The following is an 18,623-nucleotide window of genomic DNA, read 5'->3' as shown; positions in this document are numbered from 1 at the left end:
GGAAGGTCCTCCGGAGTATGTCCATGTATGTGAGGAGGAGAGATTCCAAGGTTGACGGACAGCAAGTATCGTAAGGGGGGAAATGAAGCTGAATTGTCGTTCATCGATGCATCTGTGATTGGAGCCAGCAGTGCTTCACATTAGTAGTATTACTTTACTACCTGTACGGTCTGTCCCATCGGTAGTTCCAGTACGGAGTATACTCAGTTCTACAGACACTTCCTCTCTCTCCATGTGTCTAAAATAGTATACTCGACATAGTTAGTTAGTCCTGAAAACGTCAGTAGTGCTGGTTGGAGTGGTGATCGACTGGTTGAATGCGGCTCCCACCACCTGGAGAGGTAGCTCATGCCTCATGGCTACCATCCTAACCCACGGAGTGAATTGACTTTGACCATCTCTCTTGTTTGTTTGGTGTTATTCTCCTGTCATTCCACTATTATGCACTGGACTCAAGCTTCTTCTGCAGAGTCTTCTTTGTACCAATTCACCCCTCCCTTTCCTGTGTGGTTCTTTGTTCTTCTGCGCTTCACCGACCTCACAGGCATCCCAAAGAGGAAGATACCCGCCCTTCCACCTGCTTCTGCGATCGCAAGCAAACATTACTCCTTCTATCCCCCCTTTATCGTTCCATGAAGATTGAAAGGGCCTATCCACCATGCCAGCATGGCTTCCAATGATACCCAGATTCATAGGCGCCCCCCGGATCTTCCTCCTCAGCCTCAGCCCCCAGGACCAGGGCCTTCTTCCTCTCCGCGTTCCAGGAATCCTTCCGCTTTAGATCTGAACAAATCCAACTCCACCGCCAAATATTTTCTGGGCAACGCCCGGAAATCGTGGATGTCCATGATTAAATCTTCCACCAAGTCCGCCTCTACCATCACCACCTCCTCCGCTCCAGCTCCAGCTCCAGCTCCAGCTCCCCCGAGAATTCCTCCACCTCTTGCTGCTGCTGCTCCTGTCGCTCCAGTCGCTCCCCCTCCCCCTCCCCCTTCTCGTGGCTCCTCTCCCGTCGACTGCCCGTCCGCTCCAAGCCCCCCGGTGGCTGCCGTCTCGTCGCCCCCGTCGCGTTCGGTAGGCATGCCGAGTTCATTACCAACTTTACCTTCTATACAACAGAGCCTCGCTTTACTCAACGATAATACTGCTACTGTTGCCTCACCGACGGCCACAGCTCCACAGAATGTCCGCCCACCCCCTCCTCCAATGCCGTCCGCCTCCGATACACCTCCATCGCTCACTCGCTCTCCGGCCTCAAACCCCCAATCTGACCTTCCTAGGGGAGGGCAACTCATGAATTTTGTTGACGCTCGGCTGCAGCAACGCCATAAACAGCAATTGCAGCAATCTCAACTTCAAGCTCATCTGCAGCGTCAGTCCGCTTCTTCGCTTCCTTCGCCCGACCCCACCATACCCCCCAGGTCGCATACAAGTCCCTCAACAGTCATTGAAGGGAATGGTTCGCTCATACCTAGTCCTTCTGTCGCTGCTCTTCCGTCGCCACCCCAGCAGCAGGCACCGCCGGCTAGACGCGGCCGTCCACGAAAGAACCCGTCCTCGATAGGAGTTGGCTCCGTTCCACCGTCAAGCAACCGACAGGAGAGAAACAGTATCCCAGCAGCAGTTCATCAAGGACACGCTCGCCCAGAAGTATACCCTTCCCTTAGCAATTCTCGTCCAACCCCAATTGCTCCTCTCCAGCCACCACTCCAGCCGCAGACAACAACCTTGCCGAACGGTCAGTCTCTGGCCATTGATGATGATTTTTTCATGCGTGCAAAGATCGCCCTGGAAGCAACCTCAAGGCATATGTCTGACTCAGTGGAAGCCCCACGGATGCAGCTCTTGATATATGCCTGTACAGAGCAAGATATCTTCTACCTTGCGCTCCATCAAGTCTATTGTATGAGCAGTTACGCGCCTTCTCAATTTCATGCGCTACCTGGAATTTCCCCAAAGCTGCTGAAGGGTCTAGAAATTGTTCAGCATCTTTTAGTCGAGAACACCAAGGTTTCTGGAGATTTCCTCAAGTGGTGTATGGAGTTTCCCTGCCCTATATCTATGCTGCTGCAAGTGCGCAAATACCAGGATGCTTACAGTCACGTTCTACGGGTCCTAGTCATTCTTGCGGACCGTTGGTCCCTCTTTGAACACAACGTGAAGAACTCCAAACACCCACCTCTGGTTGATTTTATGGTAAGGGCGCTCGAGGTTGTGTCGCCCGTTTTGCAGTACAGTATTTGGTTGTGCCTCTGTCGCCGGCTTCCTAATGTCAGAGTTGAAGGCCCCCTGCAGGATATTTTTATGCAGAATGTCGACATTACCAAACGATACATGAAGGGGCAGATCAATGATGAACAGCGGCGGATTGAGAGCGACCGGATAGCATTCCTCTACGACCGCACTATTGCTAAGATGGGACAGGTTGAGCCACCCCGCCGGGAAGCCGCTCCAGGAGCCGCTCAATCTCTGAGACTGCCCTCGTCTAGCCAAGCTGCATTGGCGCCTTTACCTGCACCAGCAACTCCAGCAACTACTCATATCACCCTACCTACTCCTGTGCGGCCTTATTCCCCGGCACACGCTCCTACCGGCATTGTTCCGACGTCAACCAGAAGCCCCCATGTCTCTGGGCCGCCGAGAGCTCGGCCGCAGGGTACACTCCAAATACAAACTCAGCAACGCGCCGTTGGACCCCAAGGGCTTCTTTCACCGGTGACTGCTGTTATCTCGTCGCCCTTGATAGCAACTACACGTTCACCTCTGTCGCAGCCTGTATCCTCTCAGGCAAGCCCCATCCAACAACATTCCCAACATCTTCAGCAGGCAAGGACGCAGATGCCGAGGACTAGTCAGCAGCAGCCTCGTCCGCTACAGATACCAGCTTCCCATTTGATACCAGCTGCGAACCCGCAGTATCCACAGCAACGACGACCTGCCACACTATTACTACCACCGCCCAACGTTCCTCCAGTAATCAACACACGCCCAAACCCAAATAGACTTGCAATTCACCAGGCATATCTTCGCGATCCGGTCAACCAGTTCGTCTCCGTCGATGCCACTGGACAAAAAGACACAGAGCTGCTTCCTCACGTTACGTCATTCATCGTGGATCCGGAGCCTCTGTGTCCACCAAAACGCGCCTTTAAATGGCTCTTTGATTTGACAGAATGGCAGCTGAAACACCGGCCTCTTCACCAACCTCAAGGGCTTGGTCAGCGCATACACCGATTCTTCAAAGAGGGTGACCAAAACTTTCGTCTCAGATGCATCAAGGTACCCCGATCAACCACCAAGGTGAGTGAAGATGCTTGGTGTGTCGCCGAAACTGTGTGGCCTTGCGCAATATATATGTCTGTGAATGACTTGGAGGTCTTTCCCCGGCGGAAACTCCACAATGGCAGGGACCTTCCGTTGGACATTACGACAGCCCTGCGAGAAGGGTTGAATAGCATCACTATCCATTTCATCCTAGGCCCAGCTGAGCTAAAGGAGTTCACCTATGCCATGGCCTTAGAAGTACTCACGTTCACTACTCCGGCTAATGCCAAGACTCTCATCCAGCATCTTCCTGCTGCCGAGTCACGGGAGCGTATCCGTGAAAGGCTTGCGCGTAACTCTAGCACCGAAGACGACGAGCTATGTATTGTAAGTGATGATCTGAGGGTCTCACTTGTTGATCCATATACTGCACGACTGTTCGTCGTGCCAGTGCGTGGTCGTCAGTGCGAACATCTGGAGTGCTTTGACCATGAGACATTCATTCAGACCCACGCTCTCAAATCCGGGGATCGCTCCGCCCTTGAAGCGGACTGGAGATGTCCCATCTGTCGTCAGGATGCTCGCCCTCAGAGCCTCGTGGTAGATGAGTTTCTCGCTGAGGTGCGCAGCGAGCTTGAACGTACAAACCGTTGCGATGGTGCTCGAACCCTGCAAATCAAGGCAGATGGGGCTTGGGAGGTACAAACTGAAGACGACGTCCAGTCTTCAAGTAAGGGAGCTTCTCAACTTCCGCCATCTGCTTTGAAGCGACAAGCAAGCGCCATGGACAGCGGATCCAACAAGCGGCCAAAGGTTGATCGTTCCACGTCTATACCCGGGGATGTGACAGGTCAACCCGCAGAGGTCATCACCCTCGACTGACTGAGATCTCTCATTGTATTTGCTTTGTTTCCTAACTTCCTCTCTTCTACTATTTCGGAAGATTTGTTTTTGCCACGTTGCCCGTTTTTTTACCCCTGTCAACTTTATTGCCACTTGCACAGTTACAGGCGCTCCGGTTGTTGCACGAGATACCCCCTAGTTTTTTCCTGTACATTGTTTTGTCTTTTGTGCTTGCTATTCATTCGCTTGGCCGCATATGATATCTCTGGATTCAGATGAGCGTATTGCCACCTTTTGAACCTGCTACGCTAGCTAGGCTCACTCCGTCCTTGAGAGCCGAAGTATCTGAAGCACTCCTCCAATCTAAAAACTACGCCAATTATCCACACAGACGCTATGTTTACAAATGGTCTCATCTCACCCCGAAGCCGTCGAGTTGCATATTCGAGACCTGGAAGCGCGTCAAGAGGAACTCTCTGGCAACCCTTTTTTTCCCTTCTCTCACATCGTCTTGCTCTGTAACGTACAGAATCCGGGGTTTGTTCTTTTGCAGAAGGCGTTGGTTGGTTGATGGATGGAAGAGAAGGGAAGGGTATAGAGATATTATTCTACACATATGGAAAGCCTACCTAGCTACTGACTGGCATTTTTGCCCAGCCACTTCTCCTTCCTTCCTCTCCCAATGTCCCCAGTCCGCCTTAATAATCCCAGAACTGTATCGGGGACCTAGACTCAAAAGCTTGATCCTGTCTGTCGAAGGCGTCAGGGTTTTGGGAAGGCAGAGAAGCGAAATTGATGTAGAGCCACACCCAGCCAGCGAGACGTCGCAGGGAAACAGTATCAAGTAAAACAGCCACTCACAGTCGCATATTGAGAAAGTACCAATGTGTACGCGTGTATATGATCCCCCAGAGAGATGATTGCCATCACCGCAGATAGCGCAGCATATGGCGTGTCTACGCCTCACCCTTGCTATGTGTATGGCCTGAGGAGGGGCTGAGTGCAACCAGCCTATGATATATGCCCCGACATATCTTGTTGATCCTGCTGATCATGCGAACAAGGATACCCTGGTTCGGTTTGGTATGTACATGCAGATTAAGATGGTATACCGTCTTGGAGTGGTTCAAACCTTCTGCGCACCCCATTCCATGAGAGCATCAACAAGCGCAGAGATCTCATCTGCCGTTCTTTCCACATGCATCATCAATCTGATCCGCTCTTCAGAAACTGGGACTACAGGAGATGTAAAAGCATGGGTCCGAAATCCTTTCTGCGCCAGGTACTCCTTGAGCTCGAAACTACGGCCCTCGGCTGTGAAGATCGGGACCACGGGAATGTGATCATGGTAGGGGTCTGTAGAGGTGGGAATTTTCAAGATATCACGTTTCTGGACCTGCTTCCATTTCGCGTGAGTGGCCAACGTGCTGTGGAAGAATCGCATGTTGGAGCGGAGGGTTGTTCGGCGCTGCAGGGTCAGCTAGATATCGCTGGACAGCACCTCTGATAACACTTGTTAACTCACCAGGTCTCTCTCTGCGCTGCGCAGGACATTCATCGATGCTCGAATAGCAGCTACAGTTGGCAAAGTAGGCCCAGTCGAGTACATCAAGCTTCGGGCGTAGTTGGAAAGAAAGTCTTTCATGATTGACGGACCGAGAACAACCGCTGGTTACCCTGGAAGTCAGAGTATATCAAGAGGGAGAGGTGGTAACTCACCCCCCATCGCACCCGGCGCCTTTGCATAGCTATGCATCTGGATCACTGCCTCCCCTTGCAGCCCCAATTCCGAGGTATATCCACACCCACCGGGCCCTAAGAGGCCAGTGGAATGCGCCTCATCGATGATGACCACTACGTTCTTCTCCGGTAGAGCCTGTTTTGCGACAGTGATAATCGCCCCGAGGGGACTGACATCCCCTTCCATACTGTACGCGGACTCGAGGGCAATGAATACCATCTGTCGCCCAGTACGGATATTCTCAGACTCCGCGATTAGATCCTCCAAGACAGCTCTTAAGGAAGTAGGATTGTTATGCTTGAATGCCAGGACCCTCTTTGCCCGGCCGCTCTTTATGCCGTCTCTTATACTTGCATGTATCATCTCGTCAGTCACAATCACATCGCCCTTCTGCGGGATAGTCCCGTAGATGGCAACATTGGCCTCGTATCCCGAGTTGAAGAGAAGTGCAGATTCAGCGCCATGATATCTCGCAAGATCTGCTTCGAGTTCCGTTACAGGTCGGTGCGAGCCGTCTACGATGCGGCTGCCCCCTGCGCCGATGAAAGCATCCTCGTTGGACAGGCGGGAGAATTGAGCGACGTACGCATTGTGTAGAAATTTGCTTGAGCGCAGATTGAGAGAGTCGTTGGAACCAAAGTCGATGAGACGGAGCTCGGAGGCTGGGGGGTTGAGGTGGAGGAGTTGGCCTTGGGCGCGTCGGTGGGCGAGAGCCTTTTCCAGGCTGTTCAGGAAGGAAGCAGGGAATGGGGCTGCCATGGTGAATCTGGATGATTGGACTGGACACTGGAACTCATGGTTGATGATGTCCCATGCTATACTTCCTACTTATGGGAAGGGTGAAGGCTCGCGGGTTACACATATGGCTCCATACCTACAGGCCATCTTGAGATCTTCCATGATTGCGCAAGACAAAATGGAAAACCTCACGATCTTCTAGCAGTGATACTATATAGGAAGAAGAGAGAGAGAGAGAGAAGCAATCCCAATCTCAGCAACGACTGCCCACAATGAAGATAACCGCTCTGATCAAAGCCCTTCTCTACGAAACCCTAACAACCGCATTCACAATCCCCCGCATGCCAGTCGACGGCCCCTGCACGGCACAATATGACCTCTCCACGACAGGCGAGTACCCCACCTTTGTTGAACTGGACAGCCCTAAGCTGTCATGCATCAACGACCGCAGTTTCGACTGGTGGGGGTGGGACGTCATCTCCTCGCAGAACTACAATGTCTGCCTCACCATTGGCACTCTGGCACAGCTACCAGTCAAGGTGCCGGGGATGTATGGCGAAGAAACTAGCAGGGAAAGTATGACAGTACTAACTAATTTCATCTGGATCACGACGGCAGAGGGTCACCACCAGCACTTTTATGCTTCGGGCACTGGTGCGACTATTGATCGTACGGAGAGGGGGTTGATCGGGGAATGGGCGGGGAGTGGCTTCTCGTGGGAGATTGATGATGTGCTGGACATTCACACTGTACGAGTTGACTCCAAAGAGCTGGACATTCGAGGGGAGTTGAGGATTGAATCGGTGAGTTCTCTTCCTCTACCTACATGAGATCCAAAGGTAACCCTAACAAGTCCACCCCCCCAAACCTGCCCTGCCTGAGCCCCTTCAACCGCAACTTCAGCACCAAAGTAAACCCTGATTTTGCCTGGGTCAGTCCCATCCCCTACGGCCGGGCGACTGTCAACATGTTCATTCAGGGCGAGAGGCTCTGGTACCAGGGCTTTGGCTATCACGATCGGGTAAGTGGCCACTCTATGCACCCACTTTCCACCAACTATATGTATTGACACTCCTATAGATGTGGGCTGAATCTAAAATCCCCACCTTCACGCGGTCCTGGAACACCGGACGCGCCCGACTAGGCGCCTACACCGTCGTCTGGGCCAAATACATCACACCAGAAGGGCATGAATCCTCCCATGCATACATCGCACGCAATGGCCAAGTCCTCACATCAGGATGCGGCCCTGGGATCCTCACTGTGAAAAACATTGCTACGGGAGAAACGCTCGAGGGTATGGAGGTTACAATCCCCATACCTGACGGGGAGTTTCGCCTCACGGCAAGAACACGTGCAATCCTTGTTTCGGTGGGAAAGACCACGAGGACGACGGGCAGTTTCGTGGCGGAGGTTTATGGGGAGAGAGTGGAGGGGGTGGGCATCTTTGAGGAGTATGTTCCTGTGGATGAGGGCACTGGGGAGGTTAGGGGGACCCCCGGAGGGAATGCGAGGTATCATGATGAGCTTTAATGTGGTATTTGTTATCTATTGCAATGTTTTCTACAAGGGGAGACTTTGGAGGATTAGGTATGTCAGCCAATAGGTAGTAAGTAATGCATAGGTTAAAGGGACACTATCAACCACTGCTGCATCTCGTACTAGCCATCAGCACTGAGCTGAATGTCCTTTGATCCATATGTCGCCCAGCCGGTCAGCTTTCTTTGCCCATGTGCTTGCCTCGAGTTGCACAGGGATAGGCTCTCAGACTCCATGGTGCCATGGATATGGGGCAATGGGAGCATGTCAACGACATCCATGGCATGCGTAGTCATGCAATGTGCCACTCAACCTTCCTGCCTACCGTGTGGTTAGGCAATATTATCTCTACTGGATCATCCTTGATCCATCTGCAGCTAAGTCAGGTTACGCCAAATCATGTATAGGTACCTGCTGGTTCTCGTCTGGCTCTATATCATACTAGACCAGTATTTAACCATCAGGACCCTCAGGCATGGACACAGTCGACCGATAAGAGCAAGAACTTCCTCAATCCGATCTTTGTAAACAATTCCAATGGAGCGCGTCATTACCCAGCATGCAATCGATTTCCCCGATGCAATCGCCGTTGTCGACAGCTCGAGGTCAAAAACCCTAACATACAATGAGCTCTTGACGACATCGCGCCAGCTTTCACACTCTCTAATCAGCAACCACATCAGCAGAAATGAGCCCGTCGGTATTCTTGTCACCCCTGGTGTCAACCAGATCGTGGCACAGATTGCAGTGCGTATGGCCGGCGCAACCTGTGTGCCCCTGGACCCGAGTCTTCCTCCGAAGAGAATCCAGGCAATGTTGCTAGACGTTGAAGTGCGACTGTTTATCAGTGATGAAACGACTATAATTCCGGCTGGCCTCGAGATGATCCAGCGCGTTTTAGTCCCGGACATGCAGCTGAATGGTACAAACCAGAATGGTTCTCTTCACTCAATGACGCTGGAGAGACCGGAAGACTCCAACTGTTCTCACATTCTTTTCACATCCGGCTCAACAGGCACCCCAAAGCCGGTCCAGATCAGCGAACGGGGAATCCTCCACATAGCGAGCCATGCCCCCATGACTCCGCTGGCCAAAACAGATCGAGTGGCCCACTTCAACAACGTTGGATTTGACCTGAGTATATTTGAGATCTGGGTGACGCTTCTGTCAGGGGCAACGATAGTCGTCATCCCCAGATCCATTGTCTCTGATCCTGGCGCGCTGCCGAGTTTCTTGCGAGAAAATCAAGTGACGGTCAGCATCATCCCGACTGCGCTCTTCAACATCACTGCAAAAGTCTCTCCGAGTGCATTCAGATGTCTGCGCCATGCTTTGGTTGCTGGTGAGGCGGCGAGCCCTCACGCAATGCGCGCTGTGCTGGAGAGCAATGGAGCCCCCGCGCACCTATGGAATGCTTACGGGCCGACAGAGGGGACAGTCTTCGCTACTACACTCGAAATCACTCTTGACGAGGCAATGTGCTCGCGGATTGGCCTCGGACGGGCCTTTGGGCAGAACGAGGTTTTCCTACTTGACGAACAGATGGCACCGATCTGGGAAACGGGTGTTGAAGGGGAGCTCTGTATGGCTGGCCCCGGGGTGTCTCTGGGATACGTAGGGAGAGAAGCCGAGAACAGAGAGCGGTTTATCTTCTTGAAGCGTTCCACCCTCACGCCTGGATCGGGGAGCGAGGGAGTTGTGCGCCTTTACCGAACGGGGGACCTCGCTAAATGGAGATCTAAGAACAGTCGTGATCTTGACTTTCTTGGGCGCCGGGACAGCCAGGTCAAGGTCCAGGGTTTCCGAGTGGAGCTGGGCGAGATCGAGAAGGTGTTGGAGGCAAGCCCGGAGGTGAGTGCTGCTGTCGTCTATCAGAGCGAGATGGCGCTGGTGGCATGTGTGAAGCTCACCAAATCGGGCACGAGAAGTCATTTGGAGAAGTTTGCCCGGGAGCATCTTCCTCGCTACATGCTTCCCACTTCAATCGAAGCTGTGTCTTCCTTTCCATTGACGCCAAATGGCAAGATCGACCGGCAATCTCTACGAGAAAGGTCCCGGAGGCAGCACTCAGTAGATGGTGCAAGCCCCATCATTTCCATCTGGCAGAATGTTCTTGGTCGCTCTGGCGTGACTGAAGGAGATGACTTCTTTGACCCTGGCGGGCCTTCCATCCAGGCTGCTGCTCTGATCGCTTCTCTGAGGGAACAAACTGGCAAATTGATCTCAATGGATGCCTTGTTCTCCCACTCGCGTCTCTCAGACCTCGCACATCTCATTGAGATTACTGATGCGCATGACAACTCGGGCTTCGTGAACGATTACTCTGAAATCATGACCAGAGACATAGCCTTTGCTGATGACCTTAAGCTCGTACCGGACTGGGAGAGCGAAGGGCAGGGCAAAGTCTTCATCACCGGCGTCACCGGGTTTGTGGGTGTCTTTATGCTCTATTATCTGATCCAGAGACCCGGCGTCAAGAGGGTTGCATGCCTGGCGAGAAGACGCGGCTCCGAAAGTGCCGCAGCCCGAGTGCAGAAGGCTATGGAACGGTACGATCTGTACCCTTCAAGCCTTGAGCTTCTGTCCAAGATCAAGATCCTTGAAGGGGATATCATTGATGAGGACCTTGGTCTCGGCCACGAACAGTTCACACATCTTACCTACTAGGCCTCTGTCGTCTTTCACCTCGCAGCCAAGGTCAACTTCAACGACACCTACCAGCAGCACTACTGGCATAATGCGATAGGGACAAAGAACGTTCTGCGGGTTGCAACATGAGGCTCTCGAAAGTCATTCCATTACTTCTCCAGCCTAGACGTTTGGGGTCCAACCGGCTACCTCCTCGGGACGAAGTACGTGGCTGACGACGAGCCCTTACTTCCCCATCTCAAAGCCCAACAATACGATATTGGCTACGCCCAGAGTCAATGGGTAGTGGAGGCCATGGTGCGCCGCGCACAAGAGCGTGGTCTCCCCGCCAGCATCTACCGACCGGGCTTTATACTCGGTCACAGCCAAACAGGAGCGGGTAATCCTGACGATTTTATCAGCCGCTGGCTTGTTGGGTGCATTCAGCTGGGGAAATTTCCGCGTGTTTCAGATCTGCGGTTTGAGTATTCGACGATTGACTTTGTCTGCAAGGCGACCCTCCAGATCGCATCGTCGAGTGAGAACCTCGGCCGCTGCTATCATATTCTATCAAACGATCAGAGCAAGTCTGTGACCCAGGACCAGACCTGTGACCTCCTCAACGAAGCCGGGTTTGAGGTTCAAATGATCGAATACAAAGAGTGGCTCGGAGAAGTTCAAAGGAGCAACCAGTCGGGTCTCGGGGAGGCATTGAGACCTCTGCTCCCGGTGCTGCAGGAGCCTGTTCTTAATGGATTGACACGCTGGGAGATTTCGCAATCCTCGCCACGGTTCGATGCTTCCAATATGGAGCGGGCTCTGGAGGGCTCAGGTATTGAGTTCATCCCCATTACTTCCGATATCCTGCGTCGAATTCTCGGTTTCTGGCAGAGGAATGGGTACTACAAAGTTTACAATGAGAGCGGCAATGGTTACAGCTAAATTGTCTGACATTCAAAGTGTTGAAGATCAATCTGGTTAACTAGCAATTTCAAAAAAGCGTCACGGAGATCAGTGATAGTAGATGGTCATATAGACCCCAGTCCTAGCAGAGTAACTAAACGATAGCCAACTCTGGAATCTGCCGCTTCCACCGAGCTCAGCTCCGGGACTACAAGGCACATAAGCATCCATAGCGAAGCAAAGCAATGGACTCACAGGAGTACTTACTGCAGCAAATCCAAATACCCCTGGGCCATCCCTCCATACTCCTCCGCATACTTCGCCCACCCAAGCCCCTCAAAGAAGCGACTCATCCCATCTGCCACTGCAAAGTCATTAAGACCCCTCATAGGGAGATAAATCTTCACCTGCGGCTCGCTTTCGCCGGGCCTCAGCTCATAGTTGAGCGCCAGCGGGTCTCTAGTCACAGCTGTCCTTGCCTCAGGAGACTTCTCGACATCCGGATTCAGCACTTCCGCTGCACCTGCCTGGTCGGTAGAAAGGGGGAGACACTCCCATAGTTGATAGAGAATCTCCAGACCCTTCTCGATCTCTTCTCCCTTGAGTCGGCCCCCCATTGTCCAGTGGCGCCTGATCGCATCAAAGTCAACCTGTGACTCCAGGACATAAATCTTATACCTCGCTTCAGCGGGGTCAATCAAATCACAAGAGAAGAAATAAGAGGATGTAGACAGCGGTGACTCAGCCATAAAGTCTCTCACAAGAGCCAGTGCTCCAGCTCGAAGACCTGCCCTGTCGACTTTGGAGACGGCATTGAACATCAGCTCTGACATGGACACACCCGTCACGAGAGACTTCACGCGTGGGAGCCAGTATGCTTTCACAATCATCGACGCGTCATGCTTCAAGTCAAGAGCAAGGAGGTGTTGGGCTTTGAACACTCTGCTACACTCCTCCTTGGTGTTGGCGATCGCCTCCTCCTTATCTGTCAGAGTAAGTGCCTCGGTGAGCTCCCTGTACAGTTCCAGATTAAGATTCGTGCCGCGATCTAGATTCTTGAGTCTCGTGACAGCGTCATTGATCGTCAAGCGATTGAAAGGATCATCCCCCGTGCTGGCCAGGAAACTGGTCGGTTCGAAGTCGATTCAAGCCTCGTAGCCCTTCTCCGTGAAATTGAGGGCTGCTTCGAATGCGCCGATGCCGCCTTGCACGGATTGGTAGGTGCTTGTAGACTCTCTGTCGGGATATGGACCAAGAAAGGGAATTATGTGCAGGGCGTAGAGGAGGAGGTACTGGTACTGCTGGTCAAGGGTGTAATTGCAGTCGTGGAGGAGTTGGGCAATCATGGACCCCGTACGATGCCAGTATTGGTGCTGGTCGTAGGAGGGGAAGAGGATGGTTTTGGTGAGAGTGCAAAAGACGCTCTGAGATGTCATTTTGGGCTTGGGCTGTTTACTACGTAGAAGAAGAGTTGCTGGTGTTTTCTATAGAGAGCTGTCACGCTTAGCTGGTGGAGGAGTATTACGGGTTGGCAGATATCAGACAACAAGGGTAGTATAAAACTAATAATCACTCTGTACAACTCTTCCTACATAGAATATCACTCGCATCAAGCACATCATCCTGGTGTGACAATGAATCTTCCGCTTATTTGCCTCCGTCGCCACACATCCATGCACTCTGTCACAACCACAATAGGCAGATCAGCCGAAGCTATCATATCTCTGTGGCGCGGTCTTGCATATATCGCCTCGGATTATATATGAGTGCTAGGCCTCGGTACATTCTCATTCCCTCAACATCCTCTGCTATGCAATGTAGATGTTAATTTTGTGTTCTCAAAATCAGCGTATACAGACACATACCGCTTCTTGTGAATAGCCCAATTTGTGTTATCTGGTGATCCGCTTCCTCAATTGCTTCCGCAATGGTCTTCGGAGTCGAGAACCACGGAGAAGATTTCAGAGGTGGCTCAATGGGACAGGCACTTTGAATGAACGTGTTTCGGCGACAGTAACCATTTTGAACTGCAATATCGGCTTCAAGACAAGCTCCTTCTCCAGCATGGTGCTCTTCGAGCCTACGCCCGGTGAGCAGAAGAAGACTGTCCGAAGCCCAAATCAAGGGCTCGCGTAGTATGGTCTCAGATCATACAACTCCTGCAGACGCAACCCTGATGGCAAGATCCCGTGTCTGCTCTTTCTCTTTGCATCGCGCACCTATTTGCAACGGCATGCACAGCCGTGGCTGGCTGATAATGTAGGCATTACCTAAAGGTAGTCATTCATAGACACCCCATCGAACATGGGGGTCCAGTATCTTTGTTTGCAGATTGGAAGGAGAGCTTATGTTTGAGTTTTTCCTGTGCTGCCCTCGGCGAGTATAAGGTTCATTGGAATGTCGTTTTTCTTCAGAGGCCTTCCATCAGAATCTAGCTCCACCCAGAGTGAGATTATGCAAGACACCGCATCGATATCTTAAGGTCGATAAACTTAAGATGGGGCAATCGAACAGCACGGATTCTTCCTCTTTCGGCCGAGCAAGGGTGTATTGGAATGGGACGACCCGGCTGACGACTTGTCATGCATGAACCATATTTAATATAAGTCGATCATACCGTGGCGCCTGCATCATTCCCGATGAGGCAAATACTCGGAGAACTCGGTTGTCTAGACCCTAGTATAGTTTCAATCGGCCGAAGCTGAGATCACTGATTGAGGCGGGATCATCTGGATAAAGCTGCGGCGGTGGCGGAATCATTCTGATGAGATTGGCTAATAGATTGAATAGAGCACCATCTGCAATAAGAGCGATATCGAACGAAGTCTTGAGCTGTAGCACAGGAGACAAAGATTGAATAGATTTGTGAAAGGTGGCACTGCGCGCTACCATACCAGATCCAGGCGTCTTAATTGGTTCTGTATTACGGCTGCAATGCACGAGTAATGAGAGAGGAAAAGAGGGTTCAACAGTCATTTAGTGTCTCGCACAAATGATACCTCTTGAGGTCGTATCACCAGCGGATCGTTCCACTGGAGATTATGAAGGCGTAATTAAGGGTAGGAGAGAGGGGTGTATTGTTGAAGGCCGTCAGCTTAGTGAGGAAAGGAAAGAATCAGGAAAGGAAAGAGGAAGTGGCGAACTGGGCAGCGAAGAGCTACATACAACCAGCTAACCTGATGAGATTCTGCCGCAAGAGTCCCAGTTCATCACGTAGAGCCCTGTTCTCCTCTTGTAGTCCATGAATATACGTAAGAGCCTTTGACAGGATCTCGGATTTCTTCAGAGATGTTCCAGCTTCGCCAGTTGTGGATCTTTTTCTTTCGATTCGACCACCCATAGCTCTCTCCAGGGCATCGAACTTTGCATTCATGTTTGTGCGGTAGCGTTTCTCGATAACATTATGGGCAGCACGTTTGTTTGTGCGCTGGCCCGGTGGCGTGGGTGTTTGAGCAGCATCCGTGCCGGTGTCATTGTCGACAGCCATATTGGTCGCAGAAGCGTGATTTGGGGTAGACGGATGTCCGAGAGGATGATACTGGACAGCTTCGGGTGTGAAGGGCCACCGATTGCTTCGATCTCGGCTCTGGGGTATTTGCGGAAAACCTGCGCAATGAGGCTCTGGAGGGCTGTTTGTTTGGGATATATGGTAGGCAGCCATGTGGCTGGGCGACCAAGGCTCATCGTCGCTTTCCGGGTCCTGTTACTCAATGGTTAGTTAAAAGCGTACTGCCTTCTCCTTGATGTTCCGGTGCAAGATCTATACATACTGATGAGGTAGATCCGTGTGAAACTCCAGCTGCACTGGGATGACATGAGACACCAAGCCCATGCAGATCAGCCGGTGACAGAAGCGGCTCTGGGAGAAACTCCTCTGCTCCATCCCCGGTTATTTCATTCGGTATGTCCAGTGGAAATTCGTCTATCAGCGTACTCGGATCAAGGAAAGGCTCATCAATCCCACAGCTAGAGGACCAGCTACCGGCTGTAGGGTCCGGTCCGCTCAAGTCTGGGAATGAGTGCATGGGGTGCATCAGAGGACGGTTCTTGGGAATGAAGTACCTGCTGTGCATACTTATCATCGGTCTGGATCCTAGACAATCGATGACCATGTACCAGACGAATGATGGGTAGGGATCGGGTTGATCGAGGATGGCATGTCGTTAATCTTCAGGGACAGTTGCTTTTGTAATCGCGGGGAACGGAAGGGGGGGGGAAGCTCTGGCTTAGATCTTCCAATTCTCCCAAGTCATTCGAACTGATCAGATTGCTGTGGTGGTACAGCATGGATGCAGTCGACGACCAGAGATCTGCTGTCTCCAGCTGCTGCAAGATCAATCCAATTCTTACTTTACCCCGCCGGCTCGTCAGCTGATGGTCCTGCTGAAGGTTGCTTCCGGTAGAAACGTCAATCAAGGATGTCTTGATTGTGCTGCTATCATATCATACATGTATAAGGATAAAAATCTGTGGGTGAGATCGAAATTTAGACTCGCTGCAGTGCCACAAAGCATGGGGATAGTGCCTCCGAAAGAATAGTGTCAAAGAGAATGGATGAAAAATCCAACATTAGGTGGTAAGTACAAAATATAATAGCAAGAAACGGCTCATTCTGGCCAAGGAGCCAGCGTGGGAAAACACTTATAATCACTTCTTCTTCTTGATTGGTCATTCAGTGTTATTTCCGTACACGTCGAGCGTGGTTGACGAGATTCTCTATTACGCCTTCAAAGGCCTCCTTTTCGCTTACTAGGCCATCTCGACGTTTAAGCCAGAATTCAAGCACGGTCGAGGCACGCAGCGTGACCTCTTCCAGCTCCTTGACATGAGTTTGAAGCTCTGTATCAGTAAGACCATCGAGAGCGGCGTCGGTGGTTGCACAAAGTCGCCGTACCGACGTAAGGTCGAGGTCTGGTGGCGGCGAGGGTTCACGGCGCCGGGCTGCTCGTTGCCGAGCTGCAGAGCTAGATGTTCGGGGGCTGTTAGGACCACTTTGAGAGCCCTTTCGGGCAAGACTCTGAGAACGAGATAGTGAGCTTGGCAGGGTTGAGGTCGGACCGCCGATGTTGATGGATGGAAGGATGAGCTTCTTTTGTTTCGAAGCAGGAAGAATCTCATCTAGGTCGACGGGCACACCGAGAGAAACGAGGAAAAGGCGGCGAATTCGTGACTTGACCCAGTTTTGAGGTTGAAGCGGGGGCGGAGCCACTAGCTGAGACCATAAAGAGTGAGAGCGCTCGGTGCTGAATATGGCGGAGGAATTTGGAATAGGTTCTAGTTCGGACTGGTTGGAGAGTGCGTCCTTGGATGCGGGAAAGAGTCGGTCAAGGGTATCATCTAGCGTATTGAGGAGGTCTGGGAAGGATTGAATGGCATCAAAGTTTATTAAAGGAGGCTATGGTATGGATTAGCATAGTAGACTGCACAAAACCCACTAGGGGAGGCTTACGACAAAAGGCAGCGGGGGCTGCTGGAATGGCTGTATGGGAACAGGTTTAATCTCGCCGAGGTCCGCATCTGGCTCCTGAAATCCATCATCAAAGTCGTCGAAATCCCCGAAATCATCATCTTCTCCCTCCTCGAAGTCGTCAAAGTCGTCGCCGCCTGTGGGTTGGATTGAATCCCCTCCATTTAGTGTTGATTTCCGTCGGGTATGAGTCGAATGCGTGGGGCTGTTTGGTTGAGGTGCAAGATCTGAATTGGTCAATCGTCCCTGAGTTTTTGAGCCCTCCGAGGGGGAAAAGAACTGGATATGCTTACCGGGAGATTCCGACACCGTCTCTCTGGTATCTGGCAGTGTATCGCTTGGGCGTCGACGATGAGCATGTGGTCCCGGGTGCGTCGTATCTTCGTCAGGTGAAGACTCTATCTCGGAAAGTAGTGTTTCCGGTACTGGTGTGGCCGCGGTATTGGCGTCAGTGGGGAACCCCGAAGTGTCATTAGACTCCGAGGTCTTTATCACAACGTCTGGAACAGCGTCTGCTCGTCGCTTCTCATATGCCTCTGTTCCGGGGACATCGCCATAACTTGGCTGACCCGGATTGACCTTTTCTACCACAGTTCGGGGGATACGAGTGCCCCCAGGAGTTACAGAGCGTCGACGCTCCCCCGCGGTGGAAGGACTCCTGCTGCGTGAAAGCACCTCAACCTCATCGGGCACGGCATCGAGCTCTCTTTTGTCATAGGCGCTAGTCCCGGGAATGTCGCCGTGGGAAGGGGCATCGTCCACCTTCTCCACCCTCGTCCGTGGTATGGGGGAAGCACGAGATGTTGGACGGGAACGAGAACGTGAGTTGCCTTCGCTGGCATCGGAAAAGTGCTCCTCATCGCTCTCAGAGACTGTTTTTCTCCGATTAGTCTATGCATAGAAATGGTAAGAAACGGCGGGTCTCACTATGATCAGGGGCCCCTGTGTCCTCGAGCTCCACGCTCTTTCTCGGGGGCTCCAAGTACGAGCTGGACGGAGGAGAGGGGCGTTCCGACATCTGAACAGAGACAGGCTCTATGCCTCGACAAAGCGCAGAATAGCCTGGAAACAATTTTGCTGATCTGTTTGTGAGACGAGTAGACGCACAGAGAGAAGCGAGGCTGGAGAAAGTAAAGAGCAGCTTGGAGGGAATGATCCAGTCCAGATCGTCTGGTGACGAAGTCCACTGCGGCCAGCCTCCCTCTCAATGGTGCAGGTGGGGGCCTGAGCGCCTGAGGCTGTGTAGTCAGATAGCCTAAGGTGTCTGTTAATAGACGCAGTCAGGCTAAGCGCGAATGTACGTGATTGGCTGCTGTAGCGCAACAAACTTCGCGACCAGCTCCTGGGCTCCATCAACAACAGCAAAGCTCCAAGCATCATCTGGTGCTAATCATCGAACCAAAGCTCTTTCAAACCCGGGCGCAGTAAGGACACCCTGAATTAGAAGCTTATCTCTCGCTGATACTGCGTATTGCTCCTCCTCAGAGCTCCTGTCTTGCC

The 18,623-nt window shown here is 52.1% G+C and overlaps 8 protein-coding genes across 8 annotated transcripts; 4 read left to right on the top strand and 4 right to left on the bottom strand.

Moving 5' to 3' along the window:
• The first annotated feature begins 2,876 nt into the window (after positions 1-2,876).
• BJY04DRAFT_200869 (MIZ zinc finger domain protein) lies at positions 2,877-4,358 on the top strand. Its single transcript, XM_073712999.1, has one exon. It carries the CDS (start codon positions 3,355-3,357, stop codon positions 4,144-4,146), a length of 792 nt encoding a protein of 263 aa, XP_073565768.1. The 5' UTR covers positions 2,877-3,354; the 3' UTR covers positions 4,147-4,358.
• On the top strand, positions 4,340-4,969 carry BJY04DRAFT_200867 (uncharacterized protein). The gene has a single exon (XM_073712998.1). It carries the CDS (start codon positions 4,383-4,385, stop codon positions 4,953-4,955), a length of 573 nt encoding a protein of 190 aa, XP_073565767.1. The 5' UTR covers positions 4,340-4,382; the 3' UTR covers positions 4,956-4,969.
• A 264-nt stretch (positions 4,970-5,233) lies between these two features.
• Positions 5,234-6,607, bottom strand: BJY04DRAFT_223567 (aminotransferase class I/II-fold pyridoxal phosphate-dependent enzyme; the record flags this gene model as incomplete). The annotated part of the gene is made up of 3 exons (XM_073717731.1): positions 5,234-5,575; positions 5,633-5,775; positions 5,827-6,607. 3 exons carry the CDS (start codon positions 6,605-6,607, stop codon positions 5,234-5,236), a joined length of 1,266 nt encoding a protein of 421 aa, XP_073565766.1.
• Positions 6,608-6,858: 251 nt separating this feature from the next.
• Positions 6,859-8,119, top strand: BJY04DRAFT_223566 (uncharacterized protein; the record flags this gene model as incomplete). The annotated part of the gene is made up of 3 exons (XM_073717730.1): positions 6,859-7,389; positions 7,440-7,607; positions 7,667-8,119. 3 exons carry the CDS (start codon positions 6,859-6,861, stop codon positions 8,117-8,119), a joined length of 1,152 nt encoding a protein of 383 aa, XP_073565765.1.
• A 543-nt stretch (positions 8,120-8,662) lies between these two features.
• BJY04DRAFT_232080 (uncharacterized protein) lies at positions 8,663-11,798 on the top strand (the record flags this gene model as incomplete). The annotated part of the gene is made up of 4 exons (XM_073719687.1): positions 8,663-10,555; positions 10,589-10,754; positions 10,818-10,882; positions 10,916-11,798. 4 exons carry the CDS (start codon positions 8,663-8,665, stop codon positions 11,693-11,695), a joined length of 2,904 nt encoding a protein of 967 aa, XP_073565764.1. The 3' UTR covers positions 11,696-11,798.
• Positions 11,765-13,002, bottom strand: BJY04DRAFT_210947 (tryptophan dimethylallyltransferase-domain-containing protein; the record flags this gene model as incomplete). The annotated part of the gene is made up of 3 exons (XM_073714331.1): positions 11,765-11,864; positions 11,924-12,781; positions 12,890-13,002. 3 exons carry the CDS (start codon positions 13,000-13,002, stop codon positions 11,765-11,767), a joined length of 1,071 nt encoding a protein of 356 aa, XP_073565763.1.
• A 1,720-nt stretch (positions 13,003-14,722) lies between these two features.
• BJY04DRAFT_150228 (basic helix-loop-helix domain-containing protein) lies at positions 14,723-15,899 on the bottom strand. The gene is made up of 2 exons (XM_073708870.1): positions 15,427-15,899; positions 14,723-15,356 (listed from the first exon to the last, which is right to left on the bottom strand). The coding sequence occupies exons 1-2, from the start codon at positions 15,766-15,768 to the stop codon at positions 14,814-14,816; spliced, it is 885 nt and encodes a 294-aa protein (XP_073565762.1). The 5' UTR covers positions 15,769-15,899; the 3' UTR covers positions 14,723-14,813.
• A 401-nt stretch (positions 15,900-16,300) lies between these two features.
• On the bottom strand, positions 16,301-18,141 carry BJY04DRAFT_232074 (DUF5102 domain-containing protein; the record flags this gene model as incomplete). The annotated part of the gene is made up of 3 exons (XM_073719686.1): positions 16,301-17,051; positions 17,106-17,995; positions 18,051-18,141. The coding sequence occupies 3 exons, from the start codon at positions 18,139-18,141 to the stop codon at positions 16,335-16,337; spliced, it is 1,698 nt and encodes a 565-aa protein (XP_073565761.1). The 3' UTR covers positions 16,301-16,334.
• Positions 18,142-18,623: the final 482 nt, after the last annotated feature.

This window comes from Aspergillus karnatakaensis (genome assembly GCF_047715665.1).
Source record: "Aspergillus karnatakaensis strain CBS 102800 unplaced genomic scaffold BJY04scaffold_74, whole genome shotgun sequence".
Classification (NCBI taxonomy): domain Eukaryota; kingdom Fungi; phylum Ascomycota; class Eurotiomycetes; order Eurotiales; family Aspergillaceae; genus Aspergillus; species Aspergillus karnatakaensis.
This window is presented reverse-complemented; position numbering and strand designations above follow the sequence as displayed.